Source organism: Lissotriton vulgaris, chromosome 3_1 (assembly GCF_964263255.1).
Source record: "Lissotriton vulgaris chromosome 3_1, aLisVul1.2, whole genome shotgun sequence".
NCBI classification, from domain to species: domain Eukaryota; kingdom Metazoa; phylum Chordata; class Amphibia; order Caudata; family Salamandridae; genus Lissotriton; species Lissotriton vulgaris.
In genome coordinates, this window is record NC_141689.1 from 1453029681 (window position 1) to 1453049525 (window position 19845).

General features: G+C 44.1%; 1 protein-coding gene across 1 annotated transcript in view; it reads left to right on the plus strand.

Annotated features, from left to right (window-relative positions):
• The first annotated feature begins 1660 nt into the window (after positions 1 to 1660).
• BTC (betacellulin) overlaps positions 1661 to 19845 on the plus strand; it is a 144002-nt gene continuing 125817 nt past the window's right edge. Inside the window, exon 1 of the mRNA XM_086963222.1 lies at positions 1661 to 1910. Within this exon, the coding sequence (XP_086819348.1) occupies positions 1850 to 1910 (61 nt within the window). The 5' untranslated portion in view covers positions 1661 to 1849. The remainder of the gene's footprint in view (positions 1911 to 19845) is intronic.

Consider the following 19845-nt stretch of genomic DNA (forward strand, 5'->3'; position numbering starts at 1 on the left):
ACCTAGCCCTGAACCCTAAAAATACCCCTGTACCCCAAAACCTAGCCCTGAACCCTTAAAATACCCCTGTACCCCAAAACCCAAACCTACCCCTGAACCCTAAAAATACCCCTATACCCTAAAACCCAAACCTAGCCCTGAACCCTAAAAATACCCCTGTACCCCAAAACCCATGCCTATCCCTAAACCCTAAAACTACCCCTGTACCCCATAACCCAAAACTATATCTGAACCCTTAAAATACCCAAACACCCCAAAACATATACCTCAGTACCCCAAAACATATACCCCTATACCCATACTTACCTTATCCAAACATTAAAAAAACATGCTTTTACCATTCATGCATTTACAACGAATTTTGCTGTAAATGTATGCTTGGTAAAAGCATATAAAATGTAATGCCATGCGTTATAATGGCATTGCGGAGTCATGGTACTTTCGTAATGAAAGTATGCGGAGTGATGGTATGCCGAAAGAAAGATGCGGAATAATGGGTGTTTACCCTCCCCCGGTAAGTACATTGGTGGCACAGCAGCCCACACCTCCAGCAACATACTCATATATTTTCACCACCCATTTGAAAAATCCACAGGTCTCTCTCATTGATGGCCAGCACCGACATACACTTTTAGACACACCTCCCGCCACAAGTTCTAGAATTAAGAACTTTAGAGCTGGGGGGGCTACGTTCGAATCTCGGCATCAGCTCAACATCCTGTGATTCCAGGCAAATCGCTTTGTCTCCCCGTGCCTACCACAAATGAATGTGTTATTCTGTAATGTGAATTGTGTTCATGCCATGCTGTCGAGTTTGCGCTATATAATTTTGCAAGGAAAAATAAAGTATGGAAACTCGAGTTCACACACACCTGAATGCGCACTCTTAAGTGCATCAGCAGTGCACTGTGAATCGGAGCGTTTCACAGGCTGGTCACAGGTAAGAAATGCTATCAAAACGAAATCCTACAAAACAATATATTACTGGCCGGCAGCAATTCATACCAGGACAACGTCGGGACGGGCTGGTAGTCCAATATAAAGGGAAGGAATGGGGAAAGGAAAAAGCTAATACCTGGTCAATCAATTCATTTTTGGTCCGAAACTTCTACTCAATGATTGCATAAGGGCGGGATAAAAAACATAAGAGCACAACGATGTTTTACTACTGCAAAAATTAGCTAGTGTTGATGAAAACTAGAGTTTGTGCAGTGCAACGGGTTACTTAATTTTGGAGCTTTCCTTCACGTTGGAGCCAAGAGAGTGTAAAAGAGGACTTGCAGTTAGTTGGCTGAAAAGAAAAGTTTTTAAGGGCTCTTTTATTATCAGGACTGAACGAAAATGACTCGTGTGATTAAGTTTGCTCAACGGCTTTGAAAGAACCAATTGGAATTATATTAATGTTTGTTTTGGTGCCTTTTGAGCATTGATATAATATTATTACACCTCCATAAACCTGCCAAAAGATCACCTAGTATTTGAAAGGCAGGCAGCTTGTGGATTGATTTTAGGTGTAAACAAAACCAGAACCAATTGACATACAATCAGAGGGAGAATGTGAAAAGGTTACAAATGTATCTTCAATGACTTCTTTTTTTTTTTTTTTACTTTCTGACAGCAACAGAAAGCGAGAAGAGACAGCTGCGCGCTCCATTGCCATGCTGCGCTCGGAGGGGGTTGGACGGGAGGAGGAGAGAGGCTTGGATTTAGAGACCGCACCGACCTCTCTCACGTTACCAGCTCGCCAGCGTCCTGGACGTCTGCGGGCTCGGTCCCGCGTGAGCGCTTCGGGTGGCCCCACCGGGCCCTCGGCTGACACGCACGTGAGGCCGCCCGACTCCTCCGCAGCATGGATCCGCTGTCCTGCCTGAGCCCGCCGCACCTGCCGCTGGCGGCGGCGCTGCTGCTAGGTAAGCCGAGCTTCCGGGGCCCAGCGACCGGCTCCGGCCGCTTCCTGGGGTGGCAGGTGCAGGCCCTTGTGACCGAGGTTGGGCGCGCCCGGGACATGTTCTTCCTTCACGGTGACGCCGGCTGTGACTCCACGTGCCGGGATTCCATGCTTAATTTGAAACGGGAATGCCACGCCGTGGTTTCGTTGCATCTTTACACGTTGTTTTGTCAATTATATATTTTTTTAAACTGTTAATGTTTCGATTTATAGTTTTTCTTCTGAAAATATTTATTTTACTTAGCCCCTCTTTAATAATACTTTAGTAATATGATGTATGCCGTTCGCTCCAGTGGCATAGGATGCTGTGGGCCGTAATACAAGCAAGGACATTACTCCTAAACCTATTTATGCAGTAAAACAAAATAAACTTTGGGGGGTTATCAGGCCCCTTGCACCTCGGGGCCTGGTGTCACTGTACCTGTTGCACTATTGATGGGTCCGTACGACCCAACTACTATCACTTTTAAATTTGTGATTGACGTTCGCCTTTGTCCCGTAACTCCTGGCCCCTCTGTCGATTGTCACCTCTTTGAGAATCCCTTGTGTCCGCCTAGGTTTGGGATGGGGACACCGTGACTTGCTCATCCATTCAAAAACAAATAATGTATACGGATTTCAGTGGGAGTCCCCTCCTTAAAAGCCTGTATTACCTGTACTGAGCCGACTTGGTTCTTAAAAGTTTGCATAATGGTTTATTGCTGCTTCCCTAGTTGGGATGAGACGCGTGGGAGAGTTCAAAGTACAAACATAATATACTCCGATTTAACTAACTTTGTTGCAGTATGTTCTACAACACCGCGAACCAATTCCCCAGCATTGTTTAATAGCCCTGGAATGCACATTATAAACACCGAGGTTGCAGAACAGGTGCTTGGTGAGTGCACTTGCACAACGCCTTTGTTTAACACTTGAGCTATTTTGGGTGGCGCGTTTGGGTTTGTCATTACCGGGCAACCTTTTTGAAAGTATGCATTCCAACTGTGGCTGTGCTATTTCATAAGAGGTGTACACCTCGGATGCTGAGCTACCGTACCTTCATTTCTTATCACTTTTAACAGCCGTTTGCTAATATACTTTGCAACTGTAATCTTAGATACACAACCCTACATCGCCTCTAATTTGGCTGCAAAAGCAAAGTGTACTTTTTGAAGACGTTCACGTTCCTATTATCTAGTTTGATGGAGTAGGGCAGCATGAGATGGGCAGAAGTAGAACTCTCCTTAACCTATGTTGAAAAGGAATGGCATCGGGGTTAATAACCATTTTATGTACATAACTGTTCAGTTCTCCTAACTTTTCATCAAAAACTTGTTTAGTCCCACCCCACCCCCTATTTCATCAATGGAAATGTCATTCATAACCTGGTTGGGTGGTCTCAGGTTGATAATTATGTGCAAATCATGTTGATGTGGCCAACCCAAAATTGGGGGACAACACTCTGCTAAATACACTTTCCCAAATATGTGTCTGAGTTGAAATTAAATCTTAGTCAACATATGTCCAATAATGTCAGTTTTCTCACCCTGACAGCCACGAGGATTTATGTCTATTGGCAACAAACGTATATATGGTCACACAACTGTTAGAGCATACACTTGGGAACAATGGTATAAAGTGAACCTGAATCCGTCATAAGTTAAACCATTCTCCCTTCCACTTTAAAATCAGCTTTTGGTTTGTAGAGTCTACCAGCTTCATTCTTCATGTCATCCACACCTAAAATTCTTTCCATTTTCTCATGCACAACATTCTCATTTTTTTTGTCCCCACCACATTTTCTTGTATCACCGCAACTTTAATTCTCAAATTGCTCTTACACATGTGTGCAGTGTCCTTTGCATCCACCCTTCTGCATTCTTTACCACAGCAAAACAAGTACTGGATTCGGAATTGTGAAGTTTACTGCCACACCTATTGAACTTTCTGTGCAATGTTCCACCTTTGTTGGAAATTGTTATATCGAAGATAAAACGTAACACAGGCAATGCAGAGAAGATTTGAAGAGTAGTTTATTACCACCCCAAGCCGGATCTCCATTCAGATCCCATCTGCTACCCAAGCCCATAAGCATAATCCCAACCTCAGTATTCCACATTCTGGTACAATGATGGCATCTCGTGACCATTCTTCATCAAGGGATGCCCATAGGACAAGATACAACCCATCTCGCCCCCCATATACATGTCAAAATAGCAGCCTTTAACAATAGTTTACATGAATTACATTAAACGGGAATTATTGTTAACTAAGAGCATCCCAAAACAAATACATAACTGTCGGCATATGTTATAGAACAGCCTGCTAAAAAATCTCCTTAATTAGAGCTTCACAAATAAACTTTTCTTGTTCACAGATTCCTTTAGATAGGACGGTTCCTTGTCCTTAGACTTTTACTTTGTATCTTCAAATGTCTCCTATGTGAAACAAGGTCATTGCCTACCTTGTCACTCTGCACCTGAACATGTTTACCACTTTCCATATTGCATGTTTTAGGAATACCAGCCACAACATGGTTCCAAATCCACACCCTTCCGTCCTCCATTTGACTGTGTTTTTAAATAATTTGATGGCCTGTGTCTTTTTGTATACCTTTATCATTGCACAAATCCACAGGTGCTCTTGTTTTGACAGAATCTTCCACCTTAGTTACTACATTTTTTTTACCCTCTTTCGATCATCAATCTGCAGTTTTCTCTTATTCTGTTTGTCTATCTCTCCATTCACCCACTCCAATATCCTTCACCTCTTTGTTCCGTACTATCCATTTCAGACACAGCATGGTGTTAGGTGACCTCCTTTTGAAAAGTTTAAAGGGAATCTTCCTAGTAAATTAGTGGGGAGTTATTCTGTGTTCTATAATCTGTTCTTGCAAAGTATTTCTCCAATCCAGTTGAACAACTCTCCCTTAGTGTTTTGTTTGTTCTTTCTATGCACTATTGGTTTAGAGACGAAAAACAAAACTTTTCTTAAGTACCACCCCATTATCTTGGAAGAATTTCTCAAATTCTCTCAAACAAAACGGAGGGCCATTGTCATAAAGAACTGCATTTGGGAAGCTTTCTCTTTTAAATAACCCCTTAAATTCAAAATGCTTGCTGAGGTGATGTCATTTATACTTGATACCTCCAACCACCTGTAATATAAATAAAGTAAAACTATCAGATGGCATGCGTTGTTCCCCACTTAGGGGACCCACTATGTCGATGGATACTTCATGCCAAGAATATTTTGAAAGCTTGGGAACAACCATTGGTATGCGTTTGGTTGCAAGAATTGTGTCACTGAAATTACATTCAACACAACCACGAACAACTCTATGCACTTCGTCCATTCCAGGCCACCAAAAATTATAACTCAGCCTTTCTCTTTTTTTTTTTTTTACTATCCCTAGCTGTCCTTCATGGGCCAGGGATGTCACTCGATCCCTAAGAGAATTGGGTGTGCTCTATCTAGCCTCTCAATAAAATAACATTGTCTACCGACTTCTGTACCTAGATTTGATTGTAAATGTTGATACTATTGTACGCAAGAGCAGGGGGACTTGCAAATTGTGACTACACCCGTTGAGATGAATTTGTCACACTCAAATGACTGAATATTTGAAGTGAACATTGACTGTCTTTCCGTTTTTGTTATTCCTTATTATGCTATTGCTTGATATTAATTCAAATAAATAATTTATGAACTGTCCACAGGACTACATATATGTTTCATTGTATTCCTCTAGTTGCTGTTGTGGTGAATATAGCTGGGGTTTCTCTTGCGCTCGCACACAATCTCATGCTATTGGCAACAGCTCTTTGAATATGGTGCGGTGCTGTCAAGGGTAGGGAGATTCACCCTCCTCCCTATTCATTATGTGATCCAAATGATTGCATCAATCCCCCAAGCACACGCTCAATTGTAAATCATATTCGGAACACAATTTTAGAACAGCATTAGTTATATTCTTCTTTGTTTTCTCTCTTCTATGTAGCCAATACTTGTCTCGTCATGACAGTGTACCCCATGACTTCCCCAGGGATAAAAATCTAATAAAAAAATAATATAGTAGTTGCAGTGTTTGACACACATTGAATCACACCTGTGTTATAGAGTGTGTGTGGATGTATGTATGTGTGTGTATGTGTGTGTATATATATATATATATATATATATATATACACTGAAAAAACCATAGGTTATAGTCGATATATAGTTAGGAATTTGCATTTACAAAACCTTGAAAATTCAATGAAAAAACCATAGGTTTTAGGCCATATATAGTTAGGGATTTGCATTTACAAAACCTTATTTTACTCGCATAAAACCATTGAAATTCCATATATAGTTAGATGCGCTAACTATATATCGCGCACCCGCAATCCACTGCTGATGATGTCACATATTACATCATTCATGACATGGTCAGTGACATCACTGATGACAACATCCAGTGACTGTATGTTTCTGTAAAGTTAAAATGTCTTACATATTGAAGAATGAGTGGATGTATAAATGTCTGGATGAAGGATTTAGTAGGTGCATGACTGATTGTATGAGGGAGTGATTAAATGTGTCTCACTGAGTGCATGGATTAGTGATTAAACTGTATTAATTTGTGCATCATTATATCTGTTGTTCTGTAAACTGCTGCATGTGTTGATCAGTAGCTATATGAATAACTATATGGGTTATTGATTGGTTGCTCAAGTATTTGTATGGGAGACTGAGTATGTGTGTGGGTGGCTGGGAGGTGTGTGACTCTGTGCATAGATGTGTAAGCAGTTGATTCACTAGGTGTATGAGTTCAAGAGTGCATGTGGAAACAGCTATATGGGCGGTTGACTGTGTGCATGAGTGTATTGGTGAGTGAATGGATATCTCAGTGCTACATGTCAAAGTAAGTACATATGTAAAACACAGTACATGTGAGAGTTAACATATATAAATAACTGTGCATAAGAGCCAGTGAATGTGTGAGTGGCTGTATGGATCATTGTGAACATGTATCAAGGATTGTATAAGAGAGTAAATATGTGTTAGAATATGTTTCAATAAGTAAGGTGTGTATAACTGTATAGTAGAGGAATTGGAGGTGTGTTTGATTCTTTGCATGACTGTCTAGGTGTATGAGTAACTCCATGGATGAGTGACAGTCTGTGAGTGTCTGTTTTCACTGAGTGTATCTAAGGATATATCAGAGTCTGTAGAGGTTCATCGTATTAACACATGAATGATGTCATTTGAGTTGTCGTCAGTGATGTCATTTGAGTTGTCATCAGTGATGTCATTTGAGATGTCATCAGTGATGTCATTTGAGTTGTCATCAGTGATGTCACTGACCATGTCATGAATGATGTAATATGTGACATCATCAGCAGTGGATTGCGGGTGCGTGATATATAGTTAGCGCATCTAACTATATATGGAATTTCAATGGTTTTATGCGAGTAAAATAAGGTTTTGTAAATGCAAATCCCTAACTATATATGGCCTAAAACCTATGGTTTTTTCACTGAATTTTCAAGGTTTTGTAAATGCAAATTCCTAACTATATATCGACTATAACCTATGGTTTTTTCAGTGAATTTCAATGGTTTTTTAATAGCAAATATGAAAAGCTTTAAAATGTCAAGTACGTGATAGATAAAAACATTTTCGTATTTATGCACGCTGATGTGCTTTGAACGCTGCCCCCCTCCCCTCTTTTCTCTTAGTAGTACTCTCTCTTTGCAGATAGTGAAGAGTAGTTAACGCAGGCCTTTACCCCCGTTGTAATCCGTCCTGCCTGCTTGTCTCTCCATTTGATTGATTATTATCCAAGCATTTACTGTTTTACAATTGATTCTCTTTGGTTCATTCTCTATTTACAAACAAGCACAAAGTCGCAATACTCTGTTTAGTCTTTGCAGATCGTGAAAAATCGTGTAAAAAAATAAAAGTAATCGAGCAAAATCAGTAGGCCACTAATTGGATCTCTTTTTGACCTCGCTAAAATAGAAATATTATAAACAACCCTTCATGAGAAATACGAAAATAGTGAGATGAACTGAGCTCCACACCATGAGGGCTGCAAGACAGCTCGGCTCCGTCACCCATCCCGCCCAAAATAACGACAAACCCTATGCAAATATTAAAAATATAGACAACACACCAGCAAAGAAACAGGGTAAAACATTTTATTAAATAACTATTTACATAACGTTGGTTTATAAGATGATGTCAGTAGTGGACCGATGTGTGAATAGGTCGGAAGCAGCACAAGGCGCCAAGATCCGGATGGAAAGTCCTGGATGTTGGGTGCCATAGTTCAGAGTTCTGAGTTTGAGCCTTTTTCAATGCCTGTGCTTTGTTGTTTCCCCTCCATCAAAAACAAAAAAAATATATAAAACTGTGCAAAAATACAAAAAAATCAAAAAATGTTTACAAAAGCAGTGCTTGTAAGACTGTCTGAAGCTTATTTCCACCTACTGCAGCTTCACTATTCTCAAAGTAAGTGAGGGTCATTTGTGGACCTGACTGCATTTGAAAACAATGTTATATGGTACCTCCCTAAACTGCTTGACGGAGGCCCCCGAGGGGCGGTGTGATGGCACGGACTCGGAGAAGACGCTTGGCTCCGACCCCCTCCCCAAGTCTTATAGCACTGGTGTAGCCTGAGATCACCCCCGACATAGGCGGCCGGCTCCCGGGGTCCGGCGGAACTTTTTGCCTTTTGATGACTCTTCTATTCTGGACTTTGTCCCACAATCCGTTTGACCTGAAGACACGCTGTAGTGGGGCGCCCCTTTACCGTTTTAGTTGCCATTCCGCCCTCTTTTGCTACACTGTGCCTCTTCCGCCATTCAGCTGTTTACCGCCCGCTCTTGCGACTACAGCGTCTCGCTCACCATGTAGTTAAGTTGCTCCCGCTCTTGCGGTGCAGCGATAGGCGGCTGCCACAGGACTCTCAAAATGGCGGCCGGCTCTTCGGTTTTGGGCCTGGTCCACTAAAATGGCCCTGGGACACCTTGGAACTCGGACGCTTCCCTGATAGGGCTTGGGTCCCATTCTCGAAAAGCGTCCCCTCAGCCGTGAAGATTCTACAAAAGTCTTGGGGGCCCCCGACTCCCGCAGGCTTCTGGTGGGGAGCGGCTGCCATGTCTGCTCGTGGAATGGCCACGACGGAGCTACGAGATGGTAGTGCTCTCATGCTGACGCCAGCTTTAGTCTGAAACATCCAGAAACACTGTAGACTACCAATTCGATCAGTTCCGGTAGCGCCCCAACATGACCCGGAAGAGAAGAACTTGCCCTCCCCTCTTTGACTGATGGTTCTTGTTGCCTGTCCCCTCTGTTGTCATTTAACAGAACTTTTTGGACTGCTGAAAGGGGTTGTGTTCCGAACGCTGGTTGGTGGAGACATTTTGACTATATTCTTGACCTACGTTGTCGCGTAATGCGTTATATGACACGCCGCGTTAGCGCACCCGGAAGTGATCCGGGGCGCGGCGCGCAGCGCGTAACGTAAGCATAACAGGTCATGTGACTTGTTAATAAAACTTTTCATTGGTTCATTTTACTTTTGTTATTTTAATGATGAAAAGCTTGGTCATATGACCTAAAAATTACGCTTTTTATTGTTTTCGAACATTATTTTTTAAAAAACATATGTTATAATATTCCAGGCTAATGTACTTTCCCGGAAAATTTACAACTGTCCTGCAAGTAAAATATATTCCTTTTTCGAGAAAAAGGGCGTTTCTTCGTTCCATGACGGAGCCGTTGAGTAAAAGAGACTCGGCCTGCTGTCTTAGTCGCCGATACGCCTGATTATCAGATTCTTATCGATCACTTTATGTTGCAGGAGTGGAAAACACAACTGCCCTTGACCATTTATCTTTACTACGTTCCTACATATTATACCTTTTATCCGTCATGTAATTGGACTGCTTTATTTCACTTGCCTTTTACTGATTCGAAAACAGTGACTAAAAGTAAAAACTTTACCAATGTAAATACTATTACCGTGTTTTGTTTTAAAAACCTTTATTGTGAAAATGTCAGTATACAAATACGGGCCTATAACCACGTGGGCCGGCCACGGAGCAAACTGAAATCGTATATGATGAGGAGACATTTACACTGTAGAGGAACGTAACGAGCGGGCCATTAGGTTGCAAGAACTAAGGTGTCTAACAGTTGCGGAATCGGTGGACGTACATTTTGTAATTAAAATAAGACAGGGCCACTTACAATAACATTTTCTAGATATACATTTGCGGGCAAGGAGTTACGAGTCCCATTTATACCGGCGCCATTTTGGGCGAGGCCGGGCAGGTCCAAGATATAGTCAAAATGTCTCCACCAACAATCGGCCAGACCAGAACCCCTTTCGACCCTTTATGCTACAAGATGGTGTCTTCCATTCAGAAAATATTGTTGGCAGCATTTTGAAAGGAAAGATAAACAGCCGTTCTCCTAGTGAATCTCACATTGTTACATTTAGGAAGAATGTTGAAGAGTAATATGTGGAAAATCTGAAGCCATTTTTCTACAAACTCTCAATCAGCCTAAGTCATGGGCGATCTTTGTCCACACCAGGGCAATAGTGAAGCTGCAGCAGGTGCAAAAGAGCTTCAGACAGTCTTACAAGCACTGCTTTTCTAAACATTTTTTTGTATTTTTGCACAGTTTTATATATTTTTTTTGTTTTTGATGGAGGGGAAACAACAAAAAACAGGCATTGAAAAAAGCTCAACAGTGCAGGGCGCCTTGTGCTGGTTCCGACCTATTCACACATCGGTCCACTACTGACATCACCTCATAAGCCAACGGGGCACCCCACACTGACTTTCGGCGCAGCATTGTAGGATGGCCACACCAGTGCGGCAACTTGCTGGACACCACCTCGGTGCCATCCGGATCTCGGAGCGTTCGAGTCACTTTACCGCAAGAGTGACCGGAACTCAGCTGGTCACGCCGTCTTTCGGCGCAGCATTGTAGGATGGCCATACCAGTGCGCCAACTTGCTGGACACCACCTCGGTGCCATCCGGATCTCGGCGCGTTCGAGTCACTGTACCGCAAGACTGACCGGAACTCAGCTGAACACGCCGTCTTTCGGCGCAGCATTGTAGGATGGCCACACCAGTGCAGCAATTTGCTGGACACCACCTTGGGCAACAGTGAAGCTGCAGCAGGTGCAAATAAGCTTCAGATCGTCTTACAAGCACTGCTCAGAACTCTCAACTATGGCACTCAACATCCAGGACTTGCCATTCGGATCTTGGCGCCTTGTGCTGGTTCCGACCTATTCACACATCGGTCCACTACTGACATCACCTCATAAGCCAACGGGGCACCCCACGCCGACTTTCGGCACCGCATTGTAGGATGGCCACACCAGTGCGGCAACTTGCTGGACACAACCTCGGTGCCATCCGGATCTCGGCGCGTTCGATTCACTGTACCGCAAGAGTGACCGGAACTCAGCTGGACACGCCGTCTTTCGGCGCAGCATTGTAGGATGGCCACACCAGTGCGGCAATTAGCTGGATACCACCTCGGTGCCATCCGGATCTCAGCGCGTTGTGCTGCCTTCGGCCTATTCGCACATCGGTCCGCTACTGACGCCGCCTCACGTGCCAACGGATTTTCTACGCTTTTTGTAGCCCTATGCCGCATAACAGGTCATGTGACTTGTTTATAAAACTTTTCATTGGTTCATTTTACTTTTGGTTTCCTAAAGATGGAAGGCTTGGTCATATGACCTAAAAATAACACTTTTCATTGGTTTAGAACATTTTTTTTTCCCAAACGATGAAAGCCCCACCTTGTTTCTGGATGTTTCAGACTAAAGCTGGCGTCGGCATGAGAGCACCACCATCTCGTAGCTCCGTCGTGGTCATTCCGCGAGCAATCATGGCAGCCGCTCCCCACCGGAAGCCTGCGGGAGTCGGGGGCCCCCAAGACTTCTTTTGTAGAATCTTCACGGCTGAGGGGACGCTTTTCGAGAATGGAGCCCAAGCCCTAGCAGGCAAGCGTCCGAGTTCCAAGGTGTCCCAGGGCCATTTTAGTGGACCAGGCCCAAAACCGAAGAGCCGTCCGCCATTTTAAGAGTCATGTGGCAGCCGCCTATCGCTGCACTGCAAGAGTGGGAGCAACTCAACAACATGGTGAGCGAGACTCTGTAGCCGCAAGAGCGGGCGCAACTCAGCTGGATGGCCGCCACCTGGGGAGGCCCGTTAGGGCCGCCCCACGCCAATTTTCGGAGCAGCATTGTAGGATACCAAAACCAGTGCGGCAGTTTACTGGACATCACCTGGGTGCCATCAACATCTCAGCGCGTTCTACTGGCCTTGGGACTATTCGCACAACAGACGGCTACTGACGAGGCCTCCCCCCGCACCACCCGGGACGCCCCATGCCAATTTTCGGAGCAGCATTGTAGGATACCAAAACCAGTGCGGCACCCAGGCGACATCACCTGGGTGCCGTCCAGAACTCAGCACGTTGTGCTGCCTTGGGACTATTCGCACAAAAGACAGCTTCTGACAATTGTTGCTTTTTTTGGTGAAAAATGTTTAAAAGTTTTTACAGTTTTTGTTCCGTTCATTATATTTAAAAGTTAATAAAGTTTTATAATCTTACTTTGTTGGAATGTTATAAATTTTTTTAAAAACGGGTGAATGGGGCCTTGAATCGGGTTATTGTCATGTGTGGGCTTTGCAAGTGTACTGCTACAGGATCGGACATTTCAAACTCAAATGCACGTTCTTTTTCTTACCTTTCCGAAGCATGGAGCGCAATAGCAGGCAGAGAAAGGGTGATGCAAGTGTTGAACACTGCCTAGCCTGGAAGTTGCTGGCAGTGCCCCCCCCCCCCGCCCGCTCCTGAAAGAGGACACACACACACCGCCGCCCCGAGTACTTCACAGAACTTTAAAAGACCATGCGCTTGTTTATGAGGCTTAAATGGTTTATCACCCCTTCTAGAACCCCTGCATCGACCCTCTGACGTTTCCTGGAAGAATTACCACGTAACACAATAACAAGCCCTGTCAGCTGAAACCCCCGAGGAATCATGGGGCATATTATCAAGGGGGTTTATCTCCGCTTTTTTGGCTTTAAAAGCCAAGAAAGCGGAGATAAAATTATCTCCCTATTACCAAGCTGTCGCTAACACCAGTTAGTGACAGCTAAAAGGAGATAGCGACCATCGTGGGCCCCGCTTTGCATGTCAGTGATAGTGCCCTGAGCAGTTCTTAGTCATGTTATCCAATGGGAGGTGGATAACATGGCTAAGAGCATTTGCTCGATAATACATGAATATCGCTGACTTTTCTGCGATATTCATGCATTGCGGCCGTTTTTTATCGCATTTGCGATAAACCTTGCTAATAGCAAGGTTTATCTGCGATAAAAATCGCCGATGTGCGGCGATAATTTTTGTCTCTAAACAAGTTAGAGACAAAAATTATCGCTAGTTGTTGGTAATATGCCCCCGGGTTTTTGCTTGCAGAAATCGGGAGGCGGGAGACTAGCACTGAAATCAGTAGTCTCACGCCTGAATCGGGAGGGTTGGCATGTCTGGATTCTCTACAGCTGGGGCCATAAACTACATCCGCAGGGGTAGGTGATAGCCTGGGACCAGCCTGGCATCTAAAATGGCTGCAGTGCACGACAAAATTGTGGCATTGGAAAAAAGGCAAGATGGCGCAGACAATGTTTATCAATAAGGATTCATTTATAACAAAATATTTTATCGCAGTGACAAATTGGCGGTCAACACTTCCTGATTTCCATCGAATCGAACTTTAACAGACGTCACGCAGCAAAAAAAATAAAAAGCTCACGCACAGCCGCTGGAAGAGATGTATCAACATATATGAGCCTCCTCAGCCACCCTCATGAAACATAGGGGATTAGGATACGTCTCCCGCACCCCCTTATACCTAGTAATTTAATTAAAACGAAGCACAAAATGGCGAATTCCCGTTTCGCTACCAGTTTGCGGCCCAGTTCGCGGCCCGTGAAGCGCTTCTACCGTGAAATCTTTTTTTTTTTTTTTTTTTCCCCACGGGACCCTTTAATAACCCCAACAACATTCCTAGGGGGTCAAGAGGGGTATACCTTGCCCCCTTTCATTAAATTCCCCCTTCGTTTTTCTCCTTCTTCTCTCTCGATCCTACCGAGAGATAAGATGGCGGCCGCTCCGGACTGTTTAGAATGTTGACAGACACGGGGGAGCCAATCAGCTTCGCATCGCAAAGTTCCGTTTCGCGAAAAGTAAGCGGACTGGAGCGCTGTTACAGATATATATCTTGATTTAAACGTTAATTTCTCAAAAACTACTGGAGCACATACATTGAGACCTAGCAAAGGCACATCGGGCTAACAGTCCCTACAATTTTGCCAAGTTTCGTGCAAATCCATTCAGCCGTTCGAGCTAAAAGTGAGTCCAACCGCCCTATGGAAATTAACATGGGAAAAACGCGTTTTGGGACCCCCCTTTTTTCTCGGCCCCCCCTCGACAAAACCCCCCCAAATTTTCAAGGGCTGCTCAGAAACAAAATGTGCCATTTTCCTGAAAATTTCAGCCGATTCCGTCCACAAACGCCAAAGGTATTAGACATAGAATTTTCAAAAATCCCATAGGGAATAAATCCTAACTATATATACCTACTGGCGATAGCCAGTAGGTAATATATATATATATATATATATATATATATATATATATATATATTAACACACATAATCTCCGTATAACAGCAACTTTTCCAGTCGAAAGAAGTCAGCTCGAGCCCAGATTCATAAGCGTGAAAATGTATTCAGACAGGGATGTCAAGAAACACCCGACGCGTTTCGGTGCAGCCGCACCTTGGTCACGGGTAAACAGTTTTTTTTCTTCAAAGTATATAAAGTGAACAAATCATAAACATCAAAGTAGGACTACTGGTTCTAACACAGAGGAGTATCAAACCACAGTACGGCACCCATCTTAGAGTGTCGGTTTACCTAAAGCATATATCATTGCATATGTTGTTTAAATGATGCTTTTGTAAGAATTACCAGCTACAAATGAGGCTAAACTGATAATACAACATTCCTCTTTGGAATTTCCCAAATTTAAATCATGATTATAGTTTCAGTTATATTAAACTTTGTACTTCGCGCCCCAGTGGGCGATACATACTGTACCTAGTGTAGTGCACATATGAACAGTATAATTCTACCCTAGTGGGTATAGAAATGCCTGGGGCGCAAAGTACAAAGTTTAATATAACTGAAACTATAATCATGATTTGAAATTTGGGAAATTCCAAAGAGGAATGTTGTACTATCAGTTTAGCCTCATTTGCAGCTGGAAATTCTTTCAAAAGCATCATTTAAACAGCATATGCAATGTAACATGTTTCTCAAAGTTTTACTCATAGGTAGACTTTGAAATGATTGTAAGATGAGAACAAGAGTCAAAATGCATTGCAACATTAGTGTGAATAATTTGGACTGTTTCACTTGGATGACGATTTTTTTGTTTAATCTCATAAACTTTTACTATAACCTCTCGTGTTACTTCATTTACATCTCTTGGTAACAATTTGTTAGTGTTTTCGATTACTGCATCATTTACTAAAATGACCTTTCTTTCTACACGTATTGCAGCTTGCATGCAACCCTGGACAGCAGCTGAAATTCGCCTTGTGGCCGGTCCTGCCACATCTGAAACGCTCTCCAAAAAATGTTCTATAATCTCATTAGCTTCTTCCTTACTTTATACGCACACATTTTCACAGTTTATCTTTCCCATCTAAGTTTTTGGCTACACTCAACTCTTTCACAGATTTCACCATATGTTCCACTCGCTTTGCAACCTAAAGACCTCTTCAAGAGGTGGTTCATACTTGAGCCACAGTTCCTCTTACCTTGTCCTTGCTAAAAAAAAATTATTTTTAGATTAAAGTTTTTTATTTTATGCTTGAAAAAAATACAACACAACGCAAAACTCCTGTTTCAATAGTGCACAGCAGCGTAAAAGTCATACATCATTATGATCCATTGTACAATACATTATCTGTAACTTTGTCTTACATTTGAAGCACATCTGGTTATACAGCAGTAGTCGATAACAAGTCTGGATTAGACCTCAAATAATCTGTTAGAGGTGTCCAGAATTCTTTAGGCCTTGAGGCTGTTGGGAGTTCTTCCTCATAGGTTTTCAGAGTGTCTCTCCAATATACCATGTCTAGTAGCCACTTTTGTTTACTAGGTGAGCATTTGCTGTCCCAGTACAGGGATATCATCCTCTTCGCGAACAGTAAAGCTATGGCACATGTTAGACCTGGCACCTTGGCGTGAGTCTCCCTTCCACTTTTTGCTGATGTGCCTCAGATGTTTTTGCTGGTGTTCAATGCTCAGGGCACTGCGCCACGGCCGATCCGTGCCGCAGTGCAAGTGCTCCCAATGTAAAGTGTATGTGTAATTGATTTCCACAATTGGATTATTTGGTTTACTGTCAGTCCCCAGTAAAGGGCACGAGGCGTGCCGGGGCTTGTAGATACAAATGCCGCTAGTGGGCCTGCAGCGCTGGTTGCGCCACCCACAGAAGCGGCCTCGTAAGATATGTCTCGGGTCCGCCATTGCTGACCCTGCATACAGTCCTGCACAGTCAACGTGACAGTGCAAGTGCCCACACTTACCAGTCCCCGAACCTTCCCTCACCTTCATATCAGTCACCCCTATCGTAGGCCTACGGGCAGGGTGCATTGTAAGCGTAAGGTAGGACAGGCCGAGAGTGTGGCATGTCCTAGTAATGAATTACCGCCTCTCTCGTTCTTCACTATTGAAGGGCTACCGGTTCTCTTAGGCCAGATGAGCAGTCGGAGCTATTTTACACGCTATAGTCCCGGCAGGCTCAGGGAACACGGTAGCAAGTCGAGTTTAGTATGCCTGAACTCAGAATATTAAAATACTTCCTTTAGAAAGGTTTATTTTAATATCCTGTGTTTGCAAATGCTACTTTTAGAAAGTTAGCCTTTGCTCGCTTAACTGTTCAGCCCACCTCTGTCAGGATGTGTATCTGCTGTCTGGGTTTGTGTGAGTGACAGGGCTGGGAGATTCCCGGGGGATAGTCGGGTGCTCAGGAGGATGAATGAGATGCTTACACCAGGATGGGTGGGTGGAGTAGTCCTTGACTCTGAATAGGGTTGTGCTCCACCACCACAATGCTGGCTCCACCTCCTGCGGAGCGTCTGATGTCTCTGCCCTGCACCTTGAAAGAAGGCGGCAGCGTCCGGTCAACAAAGTACTTCAGAACCGGGCTCAGGCCCATGGCCTGCAAAGACAAAAAGAAATGCCGTATAAATAAAAGAGCTCCGCTCCTTACAAATCAGATCCAGTTTTGACCACGACAAACCTCTGCCTGACTAGAAGGACCAAGAAAAGCTGAAGGACGGAAACCAGTCTGTATCCTGTAAGACTGGCCTGCAGTGGTGCCTTGCTGAGAACGGAGAGGAAAGGACCAGCTAGGACTTTGTAGACTTGTGCCTGAAAAGATCTCCAAGGGCTTGATCTAGAGCTTGCCCCCTGAACCGGACCCCAGGACCATTGGGTTCTATCTGCTTGTGCCCGTTTGCTGTTGGGCCTCAGTTCTTATTCCCTCGCCAGAGTTGTGACTCTAGTGCCTTCACCCTCTCTCAGGTCGTGATAGCTCTGAGCCTGGTCGCCCCGCCGTAGAGAGCCCGCTCATCCCTGAGCCGCTCTCCGCTTCAGTGCCGGGCCGCCTGCTCTCCTGTCACCTCACCGCTTACGGAGCGAGCTTCCCACCTCTCATCTTCTTCGGCCGGAATCTGCACGGAGGGCATCTCATAGCCTCGGACTGTCCGTACGTCGAAACGTACCCGACTGTCTCGCTTTGCGCTCCTGCATACCAAGGTTCGTGCCGCACCTCAAGAAAGATCTCCCCGTACCGTGGTACTGGAAGTCTGGTGCTGCATCCGTCTGCCCGAGAACTCAACGCCCTTCACAGATCCACGAGTCAGACCCGGCGTGCTAAGAAGTAGTACGCCCCACAGGCCTGAATGGCGCCTCGCCCCATGAGCTGCACCAATCCCGGATCGCCGCATCCCACCACAGTCTAGCTCCTTCACCTCGCTCCTCGAGGGGGATTGAGCCGGAGAGATCCTCTGGAGAACCGTCGGCCTCATTCGGGGTCCGCCCTCACAAGTAGCCGCGCCTGAAACGCCTCTGACTTCCACCAGCAAGGTACACTTGAACTCCGTCTCGAGTTCATATCGGATCCAGGGTCCGCAATGTTCTTATTTCCCTGTCATCTTACCTTGCTAAACAACGAACACTGAAAGACTAAGTTTGCCTATTGTAATCTGGTGACCTCAATTTACTAAACGTTATACTGGTCTTGTGAAAATCCTGCTTGAATCTCTTTTATATAAAGTATACGTATTTTTGATACAACCATACGACTGGTGTCCATTTGTGGTGGGTCAGTGGGTTTACTGTGCGTGATCATGAATGCTTAACTTACTATCGCCCTGAGGATTAGCCTTGTCTGCTCGCGCCACACTACCTAGAGGGTGAGCAGGGGTTATTCAAAGGAGTAGTTCCCTTGCCCTGACGTGGAGCTGAGGGTCCTTGCTTGTCACAAGTGCTTACCTGTGCCAACCAGAGACCTCCGGTTCTAACAGCACATAATTTACGTTTTACAGAATACAGTTTTTTTACCAGGCCTAATAGGCAATTTTGTACTGTACATTCTTTTCTTGTTTCTAATATCTGACTTAATGACGTAGTTATTTCCTCCCAGTAGTCTCTAATTTTGCCACACTTCCATGCTAAGTGCATAAAGTCAGCATCCTTTGCCCCAAAGCGTTGACAGTTAGAATCAGCCCGTAGGCCGCATTTTTGCAATTTAAGTGGAGTGTGGTATTTTTGGTGTGTGTATGTATGTGTGTGTGTGTGTGTGTGTGTGTATATATGTATGTATATATGTGTATATATATATATATATATATATTGGATTATGCGCAGGTTGCCATTGGGGGTAAGCATGGCTGTTAATGCACAGCAGCTGTGCCAGTCTTCCTCACTTAATGGTTCCTCTAATTGTGCACTCCGCTCTCAAGCCTTGCTAGTATCGCTTGCTATATCGTTTTGTAGGAGCTTGTATAATTTGGTGATCATATGGGCATTGCTGGGGTTGGTGATGATCATTTGCAATGCTGCTAATGTTGGTGGTTGAGTTGGAAATTAGGGATATAGGTTTCTTATCGCCCCCCTCAGTCTGTGATATGCAAATCGAAATAATAGTGTTTGGTTACTTAAGTAAATGAGGTCATTTTTTTTCCAATAAATTTGCCTTCGAAAAATAGATCACCCATATTGTCTTTACTGACCTGTTGCAGCATTTCCATGCCATCCCGGTTTGCGTCACAGATAGTGCTGTCTCCGAGGTAGAGCTGGTGCGTAAAGTGGTAGTCTGCTCGCTAGCTTTCCCATGCAGTGCCATGCCAGTGTTAATTTCGTTTTTGGCTACATGTGGGCGCTGGTGCAGTAGTATGTATTGTAGTGGTATTGGATGTGCGTCACCATCTTCCACCTCTACATGTTGCATATAGCGTATCGGGTGGTAACAATATTGTGCTTGATCGCCTAGGTAGTAGAGCATAAGATCTGGAACTGCGAACCCACCTTTTACATTGGTAGTGTTAATGATTGTAGTTCAATGCATGCTTGTTTCCCCACCCATATGAGTCTAATTACGTTTGTGGTTAATCTTTTGAATGCTGACGCGGGTGGAGGTATTGGGATGTTGTTAAATAAATAAAAGAATTTAGGGAGCACAACCATTTTACCAATGGCCATTCTGTCTGCTAGGGATAGTGGTAGACGGATCCAACGTCAATTTGTTCCT